Here is a 17,029-nt window from a genome sequence, read left to right on the forward strand (position 1 = left end):
AACATTTATTCTTTTTACAATCAGTAAAACAGTAAATTTCTTATTAAGTAACCATGTAACCAAAAGAAAATATTCCACAGCTGTGAAAGACTTGGGTGTGGGGGGCTGGGTAGAAGGTGACGGGTTGAGCAGTCACAAAGAGGAAAAAAAAAATCAAGCAGTCAGCTAACTACTGATACATCCACTTCCAGAAAAGGTCAGCCATTATTAGTTTAATGCAAAATTAAGTACAAATTCCACCACTATAGAGCTCCAATCCTGGCTCATTAAGTGAGGTTAGACATATTTAAACTAGTTAGTTTAAAAGATACCCAAACTAACTAATTGCTACTCCCCTTAAAAAACTATACAGTTCCAGGCTTCCCTGGTGGCGCAGCGGTTGAGGGTCTGCCTGCCAACGCGGGAGACACGGGTTCGAGCCCTGGTCTGGGAGGATCCCACATGCCGCGGAGCAACTGGGCCCGTGAGCCACAACTACTGAGCCTGCGCGTCTGGAGCCTGTGCTCCGCAACAAGAGAGGCCGCGATAGTGAGAGGCCCGCGCACCGCGATGAAGAGTGGCCCCCGCTTGCCGCAACTAGAGAGAGCCCTCGCACAGAAACGAAGACCCAACACAGCCAAAAATAAATAAAATAAATTTATAAAAAAAAAAAAACAAAAAAAAACAAAAAACTACAGTTCCTTGAGTCCCTATCTTACTTCTGAAAGAACTTAAGATGGCAATACTCCTTTAAGCCATCTGTTATGAATTGAACTGTATCCCTCGCCCCAAAAAAAGATATACGTAAGTCTTAACTCCCAGTAGCTTGGATTGTGACCTTACTTAGAAACTGGGTCTTTACAGAAGTAATCAAGTTAGAATGAGGTCATTAAGGTGAGCCCTAATCCAATGACTCGTGTCCTTATAAAAAGGGGAAATTTAGACATAGACACACACAGAGGGAAGATGTGAAGGGACACAGGTGAAAATGGCCATCGACAAACCAAGGAACATCTGAGGCTCAATACTTCCAAGTGAGGCTATCAGAGGCTAGGAGAGGCCTGGAACAGATCTTTCTCTAGCACCTTCAGAGGGGGCATAACACTGCCAACACCTTGGATTTGGACTTCTGGCCTCCAGAACTGTAAGGCAATCAATTTCCCTTGTTCTATGCCACCCAGTTTGCAGCTCTTGTTACAGAAGCCCTAGAAATCTAATACACCATCCGATAAACATGCAGTGGGACACCCTCATAACCACTGCTTTTCCAAAGAACACTAAACAATTTTATCTGTAGAATAAATATACAGTGACGCTAATCTACAGGCACAACAATATACAACTCATGAAAGGAATTCATACTATCATTTCATTTTAGTGTCCAATTTTCTTATGAATGTCTTCTGCGAGAATGTAATATTTAACTATAGTAATATATTCCTGGTTGAGACATAACGATTCTGAATTAATCTAATCATCCTGACCTACAAAGTTGATATATTATACTATAACTGAAATGTTACCCCCCCGCCCCCCCCAAAAAAAACAAACTCCCAACTGAAAGGTACAGGCTTTTTTTTTTTTTTAAACATCTTTATTGAAGTATAATTGCCTTACAATGGTGTGTTAGCTTCTGCTTTATAACAAAGTGAATCAGTTATACACATACAATATGTTCCCATATCTCTTCCCTCTTCAGGCATTTAACATAAACCAGAATTTAAGAATACATAGGTCAGGGCTTCCCTGGTGGTGCAGTGGTTAAGAATCCGCCTGCCAATGCAGGGGACATGGGTTCGAGCCCTGGTCCGGGAAGATCCCATATGCCGCAGAGCAACTAAGCCCGTGCGCCACAACTACTGAGCCTGCGCTCTAGAGCCTGCGAGCCACAACTCCTGAGCCCACGAGCCACAACTACTGAAGCCCACGCATGTAGAGCCCGTGCTCCACAACACGAGAAGCCGCCGCAATGAGAAGCCCGCGCACCACAGCAAAGAGTAGCCCCCGCTCACTGCAACTAGAGAAAGCCCGCATGAAGCAACAAAGATCCAACTCAGCCAAAAATAAATATAAATAAATAAATTTATTTTTTAAAAAAAGAATATATAGGTTATAAACACAAAGAGACCCACAAACAGGCACATGATAGTGAAAATGCTGAAAGTCAAAGACAAGGAGAAAAACTTGAAAGCATCAAGAGAAAAAGGATGAGTTGCTCAGAAGGGACGCCAATAATACTGACAGCTGACTTCTCAACAGAAACAAGGCAGCAAGAAGGCAGTGGGGTAACATTCAAAGTGCTCAAATAAAAAAACTATCAACCAAGAATACTAAATCTGGCAAAGCTTTCAGACTAAATGTGAAACAAAGATTTTCCCAGACCAAACCAAACCAAACAAAACAACCCTGACAATTTTTTGCTAGCAGACATGACTTACAAGAAATACTAAAGGAGTTTGTTCAGGATGAAAGCACATGACCTCAGATAATAACTGTAGTCCACATGAACAAAAAAAGAGGACCCGTGACAGTAACTGTTTCAACTACAGAGGACACCATAAACACATTTTTTTTTCTTGTCTTAACTGATTTAGAAAGCAATTGTATAAAATAGTATGTATGTACAATATATAAAGTATTACTGGGACTATAATATAGATAAATGTAATATACGTCATACATATACCAGTAACAGCACAAAGGGGCGGGTTGGAGGAAAGCTGTAATAGGCTTAGCAAATAGATGGTAAAGTACTAATTATGACAACGTATTGCTACGTTTATAACATTAACAGATGTAATATATATAAAAATAAAGCCCTAAAAGGGGAGAAAGGGAATGGATCTATATAGGAATAACATTCCTATATATCACTGGAATTAAGCTAGTATAAATCTAAAGGTGATTCTGACAAGCTAAGATGTATATGGTAAAATTTCTAATTTTATAGATTTTTTCCCTGACTCTTGTCTTTTTTCCCCTCTATTTCCCCTTTATTGCTTTCTTTTGCATTAAGTGTTTTCTAATGTAGCATTTTACTTTCATTATTGATTTTTTCATATATATGAAAATATATATATATATAAAGGACTGCAAGTCCTTTGAGGACAAAGTCTGAAACTTAAATGCAACTTGAGTGTCTAGTACATAACCTACTTAATGAACATCATCGATACTGATTTGTAAAAATGAACCTGACTGCTCTTTTGTTGCACTGGGATAAATCGTATCCCCCAATAAAAACATCTGAAAGTCCTAACCCCCAGTACCTCAGAATATGAACCTTATTTGGAAATAGGGTCATTACGAGGGTAATCAAGTTAAAGGTCATCAGGGTGAGCCCTAATCCAATATGACTGACGTCCGTATAAAAAGGGGAAATGTGGACACAGAAACAGACGTGGACCGAGGGAAGACGACGTGAAGGAACAGAGACAAAGTGGAGGACATCAAGTGAAGATGAAGGCAAAGACTGGAGTGATGCATCCACAAACCAAAGACTGCCTGGAAACCCCCCGAAGCTACAGGAGAAAGGCAGAGAGCAGTCTCCCCACCGCCTCCGAAGGCGCCAGCTCTGCCCACCCCCAGCCCCTGCCGATTTTGGACTCTGGCCTCCAGAGCTGTGAGACAGTAAAACTCTGTTATTTTAAACCACAGTTTAGGGTTCTTGGTTTTGGCAGCCCTAGGAAACTAACACAATTGATGTTAAAGAAAATGAAAATATGCAATCAGTATTATATAATCTAACCTTTCTAATATGATCGACACTGAAGATGATGGAGAATTAAAAGGAGCACAGGGCTTCCCTGGTGGCGCAGTGGTTGAGAATCTGCCTGCCAATGCAGGGGACACGGGTTCGAGCCCTGGTCTGGGAAGATCCCACATGCCGCGGAGCAACTAGGCCCGTGAGCCACAACTACTGAGCCTGCGCATCTGGAGCCTGTGCTCCGCAACAAGAGAGGCCGCGATAGTGAGAGGCCCGCGCACCGTGATGAAGAGTGGCCCCCGCTCGCCGTAACTAGAGAAAGCCCTCGCACAGAAACGAAGACCCAACACAGCCATAAATAAATAAATAAATAAATAAATAAATAAATAAATAAAATTTAAAAAAAAAAAAAAAAAAAGGAGCACAGTTTTGACCTAGAATGAACATAATGACAAAGAAAAATGTCCATTATGTTCAATACATTAAGTGAAAAGAGCAAGTTGCAAACTTTATTGGGGGGGGGCGGTGATGACACACACAGTACTGTATGTTTATATATGCTCAAGTAATGTCCAGCCACACAAACACACACACACAGGCTCTAACAAATAATTAACTCCTGGAAAGGGCTGCCCCTCCTTCTCTTTGCAGGAGATAGGTTTTTTTACTTCACACAATTTTGTCCTTTTTAAAATAATAAATTTTTTTGACTTTTTAAAAATGAAGAATTAAAAGAAACTACTGTTTCCAAGGAAACCAAAGGTCATAATATTCTTTAACAATGCATACAGCTAAACCTGAGTGGTTTATTTCACTTTTAAAATCCTCATTTTGATAGTTCAAAACAATTCATTCAACCTCAAAGGCATATATACCACCCCATTTCTGAAAGTGGCCACGTCATTATAGTTCAGAATCAGTACTAAACATAGGTTGCTTGTAAAAAAGACAGAAGGAAAATAAGATAAAAATAGGTCTATTAATAAACATTTCCTATAGGAAAGTATTTAAAGAGGAGTTCTGCGGTATTACAAATAAATAGATGGAGAAATAAATACTTTTGAAAACTTTTTTCTAGCATTTAAATTCAATAAAAATAAATAATTGACAGCTTTAAAAAAATAATAATATTTATCAACCACTCCATGTCTACCAGGAATACAATTCTGAAGGTTTTTTCAAATACTCTATCATGAAATTTCATTCCTCAACTGGGCCACGCCTATTCAGCCCAGCCTTCTTCCGGTCACAGCACCACGTCACATTTAGAGAGGGCGCATCAGCTTTATGTCAACCAAACGTGGACCCAAATGTCCTAATTCTTGTTAATGATCCAGCCTGGATTTATCATCTCTAAGTTTGCGAAGTACTCAGCACCAGCACCGCTAAGAGCCACCGGAGTGCCAGATCTCCGCACACGTTCCCCGGGAAGCTGAAAACTACAGAAGGCACCTCCCACTTCACCAAGTTTGCTGAGGTGACCCTGGTCATCATTAACAGAACACACTGAGGTGGTAAAATAACCACAGTGCAGTCCCAGAAGTAAAAAGGAAAGACGGTGACAGCTGGGGTGAAACACTGCAACCAAGAGAGAAAGACGGCAGGACACGAGAAAGGAGGGGCAAGGCAGCCACGCCACCTTGAAAGGACTAAAGTAACGGAACAAACCACAAACAGAGAGACAAAAAAGGTGGAAGAGTCCACTTATATCTTTTCAGTTGAAGAGGGCAATCTATAAATGTCTTCAAACGAGAAGACAACGATGCAGATTTTCAAGTGTGGTCATCGGGCGAAGGCTGGACTTTCACAGGGAAAACCCACCAGAAGTTGGGTGTTCTCTGCACGACCATAACCCATTTGGGACACACTGAATGGGAAGCTCTGTAAGACCAGAGCTTATCATGGTCATCTCTGTATTCTCAGGACCCGCATACACCCTGACAGAATGCAAGCCTCCATGAATACTTCCTGAAAGTACTCATGAAGAAAGGCACTCTTTACAAAAAAAGAAAAAGAGAGAGAACATGTTGCTATTAGCTTAAAAATAATAAATCCACCCCTCCTTCCATGAAAAGCACTTATATACTTACTCACCATCAGGCAGAAGGCTTACTTAGGTCACTGAAATAAAAAGCACTAAAATAAAATCAAAGGCAGTAATAGTCTAACTCCATTAAAGTACACCACTATTCACAAGTAGGAAATGCTGGTTGGTTCCTGCACCTATGAAGCATTTCAATAAGAACATCTGTCCATTATCACTGGAAGAACATCCACTTCTTGTTTTAAGTTGGAAATAAATTTTTATTGGCATGCAGCTTTAGACGCATGGACGACTACACATGGAGATTCTAAGCAACCTTAGACATTCTGTAGACACCACACAACTCTTAGGAAAAGCTAATGATCTTTCTTTTGAAGCAGCGGCAGCAAAGGATAAGCCAGTGAACACACAGGAGAGTGAAGATACACAGCACCTCACGCAATCATGTTCTATATTAAATATCACGTACTTCACACTACAGTATCACAAAATTCTTGACTGAGTACTTTTGTGAAAGTAAAGACTTCATAGTTTTTCTTCCAAAATGAATTACATATATAAACTGTCTCTCCCTTTCTAATACAAATTCTATGCACAAGGTTTTAAATGATGAAGTCTTATATATAGGTATTTTCAACAATACTGGGTCTCTGATTAAATTTTTAAATTCAGCAACCCATTAACGCCTCAAAACATCTAGCATTTACCCTTTTCTACCGACACCTTATTTTACAGATATTTAAATAATCCTCTTCTAAAAGCAGGTTGGGTAACTGCACCGCAGGCCAACAAGAGATATCATTCCAGTGGGGGCAGAGGCATGAGTGAATCAAGTGCAACAATATGGCCTCAGGAAAGAACAGGAAAATCTGAAAGGAAATAAGGCCTGAAGCTAACTTTAAAACACACGCTTCATTCTAACAATGACAAAAAGTTGGTATGCTTTTTTTTTAGTAGAAAAAATAAGACTTTTCTTCTGAAAGTAGTATTCCCAACTTATCTAAGCTTCTAGAACATATTTGAGAATGTTACAAATTAGAACATTTTTATTCCCAGACGAAAGGAATAAAATCTGTCTACAAAATATTCAAAACAGGGTAAAAAGATAATCTACATTCTTAGTCTGCAATATTATAATCTAGCTCACTTAACTTCAAAGTAAATGTCTGCTTTCTCAGAGGCATATACTATTAATAAACTAATTTTTCTTATGATGAAAATGAACTAAAATAACTGCATTTTACTTTAAAAATTTCAATTTTGGTTACTAGCATTAGTAGTGCCAATGAGTCCTTACCTCATGGAGGGGAGCAAATCACTTTACAAAGGTAATAACAATAACTACAAACACTACAGATGATTAACCCTGGGCCAGGTACCATTCTATAACCCTAGGAAGTGGACATTATTTCACCCTCATTTTACAGATAAGAAAACCGTGGCACAGCGAAGTAACTTGTTCAAGGTCACACTCACACCCACAAAAATAAATGCGGAATATCAGAAAGGGCAAAAATTCAAGTCTTTTTTTTTTAAATTTAATTTAATTTTATTTATTATTTTTGGCTGCGTTGGGTCTCCGTTGCTGCGCGCGGGCTTTCTCTAGTTGCTGTGAGTGGGGGCTACTCTTCGTTGCGGTGCTCGGGCTTCTCATTGTAGTGGCTTCACTTGTTGCGGAGCACGGGCTCTAGGCGCGCGGGCTTCAGGAGTTGTGGCACGCGGGCTTCAGGAGTTGTGGCTCGCGGGCTTCAGGAGTTGTGGCTCACAGGCTCTAGAGCGCAGGCGCAGTAGTTGTGGCACACGGGTTTAGTTGCTCCGCGGCATGTGGGATCTTCCCGGACCAGTGATCGAACCAGTGTCCCCTGCATTGGCAGGTGGATTCTTAACCACTGCACCACCAGGGAAGTCCCTCAAATCTTTTTTTAAAATGGCATTGGAAAAGAAAAAAACGTCAAAAATAAGTAAACAGCGTGGATTAGCCTGTTAATGAATAAAATGGTGATATCACTAACCTCCAGTAAATACTTTTGAAGGAAGAAATATATTTACTTTGGACCGTAATTTTCCATAAATTCTATAACATTTAAAAAAAAAAAAAAAAAAACAGGGGGACCTCCCTGGCGGTCCAGCGGTTAAGACTCCACGCTTCCACTGCAGGGAGTGAAGGTTCAATCCCGGGTCAGTGAACTAAGATCCCACAAGCCGAGCGGTGTGGCCAAAAACACAAACAAACAAACAAGAAAAGAAAAAACAAACTAGGAAACTAAGTATAATTCATATTTAACTATATCTAATTCCACGCTCCTTATATTATCTAAAACATGATCAGATGCAACCTACTGAATGGGAGAAACTATTGCAAACCATGTATCTGATAAGGGACTAATATCCAAAATACATAAAAGAACTCAGACAACTCAACAGCAAAAAAAACCAATGCAATCAAAAAATGCACGGAAGATCTGAATAGACATTTTTCGAAAGAAAACATACACGTGGCCAACAGTAACCTGAAAAGATGCTGTACATCGTTAACCATCATGGAAATACAAATCAAAACCACAATGAGATATCACCTCATACTTGTCAGAATGTGTCAAAAAGACAAGAAATAACAAGTGTTGGTGAGGATGTGGAGAAAAGGGAACCACTGTGCACTGTTGGTGGGAATGTAAGTTGGTGCAGCAACTATGGAAAACAATATGGAGGTCCCTCAAAAAACTAAAAATAAAACTACTATATGATCCAGCAACTCCTCTTCTGGATATTTATCAAATAAAACAAAAATACCAACTCAAAAAGATAAATGCATGCTTATGTTCAATGCAGCGTTATTTACAACAGCCAAGATACGTAAACAACCTAATGTCCATCAATGGATGAATGGATAAAGAAGATGTGGTACATGTATACAACGGAATATTACTCAGCCATAAGAAAATGGACTAAAAGTCTTACCATGTTCGACGACATGGATGAATATCATGGGTATTATGCTAAGTGAAGTAAGTCAAAGACAAATACCATATTATCTCACTTATATGTGGAATCTTTAAAAATAAAAAAAGGCTCATAGAACAAAGAACAGACTGTTGTTTGCCAGAGGTGGTGGAGGTGGGGGGGGGGGGGGGGTGGAGAGAAATGGGTGAAGGGGGTCAAACAGGTAAAAGAAAATTAATTAAACATGATTAGCATTCCCAAAATGATGGTATCAACAATCATTTATAAACTCTCAAAGGATCAGAGAATACTGAGTTTTCTATCTAGAAGAAAACAAACACAGAAGGAATATTTACATGTCTAGTCCAACCCCTTTATTTTACAGATGAGAAAAACCAACTCACAAAGTTTTAGGAGACTTTCCCATATGCACAGATCTAAATGTCAAAATCTGGACTAGAAATTTCCTTCTGGTCCAACTTCTCTTTTTAATATATCATGCAGTAGGATACATTACAAAATACTATATTAAGTTTCTGGAATTGAGCTACTGAAAGAGAATTCAAAACAAAATCAGATTATTTAAATCTAAAAAAATGAAGGTTTCTGGAAAGGAATTAATGCTAACTAAACAAATGCTTCAATAATCTTTCCTGAGACAGTAAAAGGTTCAGGAGAGCTTCAATAAATCTGACTTTAAAGGCAGGAAGAAAGAACTTGTGAGAAAATGGAAGTGGACTCAGTCTCTGGGGGCCTATCAGAGGCCCAGAACCAAGGAAGAAAACTAGGTGTGTTGCCATCAAGCCTGGCTGAACGGGCCACATGGGTCGTGGGACAGTAAATAATTAACCTACTCAGAGATCTATTATAAAAAGATTAGCTGGAGGTGGAAGGAGAAAACCACCAAGAGGTAAGCAAAGCCAAATGATATGAGACTAGAGTCTTTATACCTGTTTCACCTAACTGAATACGGTATTTAAAACCATACTTCTTAAGCATATGAAAAGTTTCAAATTCCAATGGTCTTACCTTTATTTGTGGTAAGTGCCAATAATGCACGTGGAAAACTGAAATGTGAAATTTTACCTAGGGCATAGTTTTTTTAAAAAGACAAGACGGACTTCCCTGGTGGCGCAGTGGTTAAGAATCTGCCTGCCAATGCGGGGGACACAGGTTCAAGTCCTGGTCTGGGAAGATCCCACATGCCGCGGAGCAACTAAGCCCGTGCGCCACAACTACTGAGCATGTGCTCTACAGCCCATGAGCCACAACTACTGAGCCCGCATGCCACAACTACTGAAGCCCGTGCGCCTAGAGCCTGGGGTCTGCAACAAGAAGCCAGCGCACCGCAACTAGAGAAAGCCCGCGCAGCAACAAAGACCCGACGCAGCCAAAAATAAATAAATTAAAAATAAATTAAAAAAATAAAAGATAAAAATAAATAAAAAATAGACAAGACAAGCTCTGGGAGGTAAAGTAAGTTATTTTCTTTTCTGCTGCCTTAAGAGTTTCCAAACTCTTTTTTATAGAATACTTTCCAAATTTTCTATAATGAGAATGTGCAATTTTTAATGTCCAATATGTATTTTAGCCAAATTCGAATGATCAGCAGGCTTAAATAAAACTTATTCTAAACGATCTCTCTGCCAAGGTCCTCACACACATGTTCAAACATTCCTTACCAACTATTTATAGGACAGAAGACTCCCTATTTTTGAAGTTTTCATCTCTCCTAAATTAACATTAAAAACAGCAAAATTAGTAAACCAATGGCAACTCACTTTGAATGTTCCCATCATAGAAAACTTTTTTACTACTAAAATATTAATAAAAATTAATTAAATACTTCGCTAATAAAAGAATCACACCCACCCTATTTCTCGAGAAGGAACAAGGGCCGCTATCATTTACTCTCATATTCGGACTACATGAAGAGCCTATCCCGCACCCCGAGGAGCAAGGCGCCACGGGTTTGAGGTTTTCCTCCCGCCCCCCTCTCTGGAGTGATAAACTGCACTGACCACACACGCATCTGACTCTGCGTGAGTGACCCCAGTGAGACTCAAACAATAAGAAAAGACAAAGAGCCAGTCTCACCTGTGACTTTCCTGCACTAAGTACAGTCAGCTTAAAGTTTCCCACGCGCAGAGTGCTGTACTGGGTACAGGCTTTTTCGAAGCAAACCTGTCAGACCCACGGAGCAGCGGACTTGTGGCCTTGGCTTCAATGACACCATGTTCTAGGGGATCGAGCTGGCACCCAGTGACTGGGGGTGGGCAAGGAGCCAGGCCTCCCCACGATCGACCACGTTCCCCTGCAACGACTTCTCCTTTATCCAACCCCCTCCCCTGCACACCCTTCCCCGCCAGGACTCCTACAACCCAAACAGGAAGCGAGGGTGCTTCTCACATCCGTGGAGCCCCCAGCGCTGTGCTTCCTAACAACCCTGACCCGTACGGTCGCTTTCTAGTCCTGGGCCACCACAAGCTGCTCTACAACTTCCACTTCAATTTCAAAACACAGGCCATCCCTCTACATGCATTCGGTCGCTCTTCCCATTATTTCACAATCATGAAGAATAATATTAAATATTAGGTAGCTACTCTGTGCCAGGCCCTGAAGTCTGAAGCTACTTCACCAGCAAAACAAGCACCATGTGATACTGAAATTATTTCATGGGCAAACAACAAGAGGCATTTCTAGAGGTACCCTGCAAATTGATTCGTTGTAACCTAAACATAATCACTCACCCTGTCAGCCTGTAACACTAACTTAAGAGAAACAAACTTAACTGATGTTCCCATGTCAGAGGAACAACTGTGATCTAGAATAAGACACATCGAAAGAGATTTGCTTTTAACAGTTACTTAACCCTATTAAGGTATTGCTATTTGCCCAGGTACCTTGTGTTGACATGTGAAAAAATTATGTCAATGTTATTATTTATAGAATAAAACGTCAACTCATTATAAGCGTTTTCACAGCTGCTGATTCTGAGAGATCATTCCCATTAGGACCAGCCCCTCTCCTCTGCATCGCCCCACACACCACCCCCATCTCAGGCATGTTTAACCAAACTTACTCCCCCTAGACATCAGCAGAAGAAATGAAGGATGCGGGGAGACTTTTACTGTATGCAGAAGGTAGTGCACCACCAAACTGCAGAAATAAATGATAGTCCTTTCACTTAAGGCCTTCAGAATCTAATAAGGAGATAAGAGAAAAATTTACAACACAGCAAGTACGGTAAGTGTTACTGAGATCACAAAAATGCTGTGAAATTGTATGAGGGGGATGGAGGGTGGGGAGGGACAGGGCTAAGATTATTCAAGGAAGGCTACCTGCTTGAGAGACAGCGGTGACCAGGTCAGAAACCTACAAAGGCACAGAGATAAATACCTTTGCTTTTCTTGATTGTCAATTTTGTAGTATCTCAGAAGACAGACTGAAGTTCTCTTTAAAGAATAAGATTGTAGGATACTTTGATATACTTAGCACTACCTTGGGAGCGCATCAGAATGTATTCAAACATGAACATGGGCACATACAATTTTAACACTACTTTTGGAGCAATCTCATTTGGCCGGGCACTGATGTTTCCCTATCTGCCAACAATACACACACCCCGCATGTAATGAATGCACCTGGGCGGAAGCCCTAGAGAGAGTTTTGGAGTCTAAAATTCTTGAGATCAAAATCCCACTTACTCAGTGTTTGACTTGGCAAATCTCTCTCTGCCTCATTTTCTTAACCTGATTAGAGCATATATGAATACGTTTATGTGAATATTGTTTGTCTCTCTTAATTAGAATGTAAACACTATGAAAGCAGAGACTGTCTTGATCACTGCTGTATCCCCAGCACTCAGCACACTCTCTTGTACGTAGTAGGTGCTAAATGTATACCTGATAGACTTGAGTGGATGAAACAGTGAAGAGCAACACATCACTCCAGAAACTCTAGACTTTGACAGTGAACTATGACCTGACAATCTGTGTAGCTCAGCAATCTGGTAAGATTATCACTTTCAAAGACTTAATTATCACATTCCTTTTGAAAGAGAATAATAACTGGCATATCTAAAAATAATTAATCTACCTGACCCTTGGAAATCCTTTTATTACAGTCCCTTTGGGCTTCCCTGGTGGCGCAGTGGTTAAGAATCCGCCTGCCAATGCAGGGGACACGGGTTCGAGCCCTGGTCCGGGAAGATCCCACGTGCCGCAGAGCAACTAAGCCCGTGCGCCACAACTACTGAGCCTGTGCTCTAGAGCCCGCGAGCCACAACTACTGAGCCTGTGAGCCACAACTACTGAAGCCCGTGAGCCACAACTACTGAAGCCCACGCGCCTAGAGCCCGTGCTCCCCAACAAGAGAAGCCACCGCAATGAGAAGCCCGTGCAGCTCAATGAAGAGTAGGCCCCGCTCGCCGCAACTAGAGAAAGCCCGCGCGCAGCAATGAAGACCCAACACAGCCAAAAATAAATAAATAAAATTTTTTTAAAAAAATAAAATTAAAAAAATACAGTCCCTTTAACATCAATGGTTCCTAAAATATGAATTGTGCAAGAAAAACAAACATCCATTTGAGGAAATGGATTCTTCATGATTCTTTCTTCAGTGTGATGTCTTTAATACTGTAGATTTTAATCCCACTTGATTTCAGCCATTTTTATACTGTTCCTCAGCGTGCAGTACAGAATCTGCTTCTAAAGCATCTTTTCGATCTGATTCATCGCTCCTTAAAGAAAGGTATATGAAACGTACCACCCTTAAATGGAAGATTGCTGGGGGGGATCTCCCACATGCATAAAAAGGGCTGATAAGACGTAAAACAGAAGGAAAGATTTCAGAAGTCTTTAATAACATCATCAATAGGCCCACGTGGTGAAAAATAACTTTTTTTCTGTGATGGCTCATACTTAAGATCGCAAGATGTAAGTCATAAGGAGCTAATGAAACGAATTCGCCCCACAGTGTGGAAAACTGACCAACCACAAAACACCAAGATTTAAACGCACCCACGTTTTGCTCAACTCGGGACTTTTCCACAGGTATTAGCACTTTTCCCTTAAAGTCGATTTAAAAGCCCCAGTAAAACACAGACAGCAACCCTTGCCGTCAGTTCCTGCACAGAAACACTTCAAGCCACACACTGATGCGTCTGGGGCGTTCAAGTAAACAAATGACAGGAATGCTTAAGCTATTTTCAAGATCAACGTGGATTCCCAAAGACAAGACTGCCACCTGGACACGCGGCTGGAAACGGGAGAGCTTGTTCCTCTCAGGAGAAAAGGGGGAAAATTTCGACAGCACTTATTTAAAGTTTCCACCTTCACACACACCCCCTTCCCCTCGGCGCCGGCGGGGACTCGGCCTCGCCAGAGGCGCGGGGAGGAAACCTGAGCCGACTTCCGTGCCCTCGCGGCCGGTAAGGGGACCCTGCCTTCCCGCCGCAGCCCCTCGCCCGCCGGGGACGCTCCCGGCCCGGCCGGCCGGGCCCGAACCCGCGCGCCGCCGGACGGAAACGCGGGCGCCGCTCGCGTGCTTCCACCTCCGGCCCCGGCCGGGCCCGCGCCCCGGCTCGCGCGCCCACAGCCCGGCGCCTCTCCGCTCCGCCCCGGCGCCGCGGGGACCCGCGGCCGAGCCCAGGCACCGACGACCCGCGCCGCCCCCGCCGGCCACCCTCGCGCGCCCGCCTCGCGGGGCCGCTCCGCGCTCGCTTGCGCCCCGCCGTCCAACCGCCCCCGCCCGGCCCGCGCCGCCCCCTCCCGGCCACGGCCCCGCGCTAGGCCCCGCGGGCGGCGAGGGCGGGGACGAGGGCCACCCGCCGCCCTCCCGCCGCACCTACCATGGTACAGATGGAGGCGAATTTGGAGACTGTCATTAGGATTTCCATCCGCCCAGCGCCATCTTCCACCCAATCACAGCGGCGGCGGCGGCGGCGGCGGGCGGGGGAGGAGGGCAGCCGGGCCGCCCGCTCGCACCGCAGCCAGCGGGCGGACCCCGAGCTGCTGCGGACCCACGCACCGAGCCTGCTCAGCCGCCGCTGCCGTCGTCGCCGCCGGCGCTCCGGCACTCCCTGCCGCGGGCCCCAGCCCCCGCCTGCCGGCTGCCCGCCCGCCCCCGGCTCCTCCCCGGCGCAGGGCGCAGCCGCTGCCTCGGGGCCCGCGCCTGCCCGCGAAGCCGCCCGCCGCACACCCCGCCCAGTGCGCTGGGGAGCGGGCTCCGCCGAGGCCCTAATGCCCGGCCTGCTGGCAGCTGCGCGGCCCGGCGGCGCGCCCCGCCCACTCCCGCGCGGCCCCGCCCACTCCCCGCGCCGGCCCCGCCCACTCCCCGCGGTTGCCTCCCGGGCTCCGGAGCGCGCGACTCGGGGAACTCCCGCGCCGGCTCCACCCCGCGCTCGGCCGGGGCGGGGCTCGGGCGGGCCACCGCCTCCCGCCCGCGGCCCTCGCGGTCCTAGAGCCCGCTCTCCGCGAGAGGGGCAAGAAGGGTGCTGGGGGCGACCAGCGTCAATCCTGGAAGGGGCTGACCAGCAGCCTCTACCAAGGGCGAGGGAATAGCTAGCCCAGACAGAAAACTGAGGGGGTGATCTCGATAATTCTGGGTGCGGTGGGAGGAACCCTGCTTCTGAACGGTTAAAATAGCCCGGGTCATCCAACGTCCCAAGCACCTAAAATGTAAGGTGGTTTGTTTCTTTTTACGTACATTGGGTGAATAACCTGAGTCAGAACACCGTAATTTAGCGAAAGACAAATTAATTAATTAAAAGTGAAAGAGGCAAAGAAGAAACTATATTTGGCTCCTTGAATTAAGAAAGGTAAATTATGGGGAAGGGGGCGAAGCTGATTTCCGCCCGCTTGTTGGCCATAAATTTAGAATTTGATTATAAATATAGTATCTAAATATACTTGTTCTGAAAGTTGAGTTGCAAAATAGGGAAGGCTCTCAACCCAGCAGTGATGATGTTATTCCCAGGGACAAGGAGTCCCGCAAGTAAGAAAAATGTCGTGTGAGAAATGCTAAAGCAGTATTAGCCAGGGGGGATAGTTCCTACTTTCCGCTTTGATAAAATGCATCATTGCACCCTGTTCTTCGTGCCAGACAGCTCAGCTTCGTTTCTTCCTATTTGAGAAAGAAGTTCAAGTTAGTAGAATAACTTTATAAATTATTGTATTAGAAAGCTTGTGATTTTTCATGATTGAAGAACTGATGGGATGCTTCTTTAGGTTCCCCCATTTCAGTGGGGCAGAAATGATAAATGACAGACGGATCTCTAAAATCAGATATGCCTTAACTCTTCAGTTCAAAACATTTAAAACACAAAACATTCAAACAAAATTTAGGTGAAAAATAGATTTCTGGTACATGCATGCTGTTTCCATAGTGATTCCCATTATAAGCTTGCTTGGGGGAAACAAAATTGCCAACAGAATATAGCCAAGTCCCATAGTAGCTGGCTTGCTGCTCCAGGCACCTGCCTCCCTGGAAGCCGGGACTTCCCTCTTTGCCCTGATACCCGAGCCAGTGCTAGAATGTGCCAGAACCACACATTCAGGTAGCTGGGGTGCTCACCTACCCATTCCCCTGCCTAGACTTGGAAGTATCACCCACCTGAGTTGTTTCTTGCTATGTTCCATCCTGCTTAGACCTCCAGGGCATGACTGGGCCTCCTACCAGTGTTGCCATGCCCATGACAGACTGGACCCTGTCTGTCTCATCTATTTGGATGAAAGTCTAGTTGTCATTCTGTCCCGTTGAACAGGCCTAATGTGCCAGAATTTGAGCCCCATCTCCATCTCGGCTGCCCACCAAGATCTCTCCTTGTCCATGGGACAGAGGCCACCAGCTTTATACGTAAGTGTATGTAAGAACAAGGGCTTTTCTAAATGGATTTCTGGTAGAATTATCTGAAGTTGTGTTTAGTTGATGTTATAGCCAGCTAAATTCACTGATGAGGGACTTCCCTGGCCGTCCAGTGGTTAAGACTCCACGCTTCCAATGCAGGGGACACAGGTTTGATCCCTGGTCGGGGAACTAAGATCCCCCATGCCGCGTGGCATAGCCAAAAGATTTAACATTTTTAAAAATTTAAAAAATAAGTTCACAGGTGATAACACAGATCCTAATAGCAAACCTCCCAATGCCTCACCTCCCCAGGGTTAAGGTTGAGTGGAAAGGCACAAACGTAAAGAGAGAATCTTCCACGTGCTAGGTGCTGCACTGGGGTGTTTGTTTGTTTGTTTGTTTTTTACCATAAGTAATGCAGATGAAGATAAGATATAGCTGAAATGTCACACTTGTGCCCCCAGAGCTTGAAAGGGATCATCTGGACTTAGAATACAGTTTTTACCTGCAGC

General features: G+C 43.8%; 1 protein-coding gene across 1 annotated transcript in view; it reads right to left on the reverse strand.

Moving 5' to 3' along the window:
* USP12 (ubiquitin specific peptidase 12) overlaps positions 1-14,782 on the reverse strand; it is a 79,162-nt gene extending 64,380 nt beyond the window's left edge. Inside the window, exon 1 of the mRNA XM_059903059.1 lies at positions 14,521-14,782. Within this exon, the coding sequence (XP_059759042.1) occupies positions 14,521-14,568 (48 nt within the window). The 5' untranslated portion in view covers positions 14,569-14,782. The remainder of the gene's footprint in view (positions 1-14,520) is intronic.
* Positions 14,783-17,029: the final 2,247 nt, after the last annotated feature.

This window comes from Balaenoptera ricei, chromosome 18, assembly GCF_028023285.1.
Source record: "Balaenoptera ricei isolate mBalRic1 chromosome 18, mBalRic1.hap2, whole genome shotgun sequence".
Classification (NCBI taxonomy): Eukaryota; Metazoa; Chordata; class Mammalia; order Artiodactyla; family Balaenopteridae; genus Balaenoptera; species Balaenoptera ricei.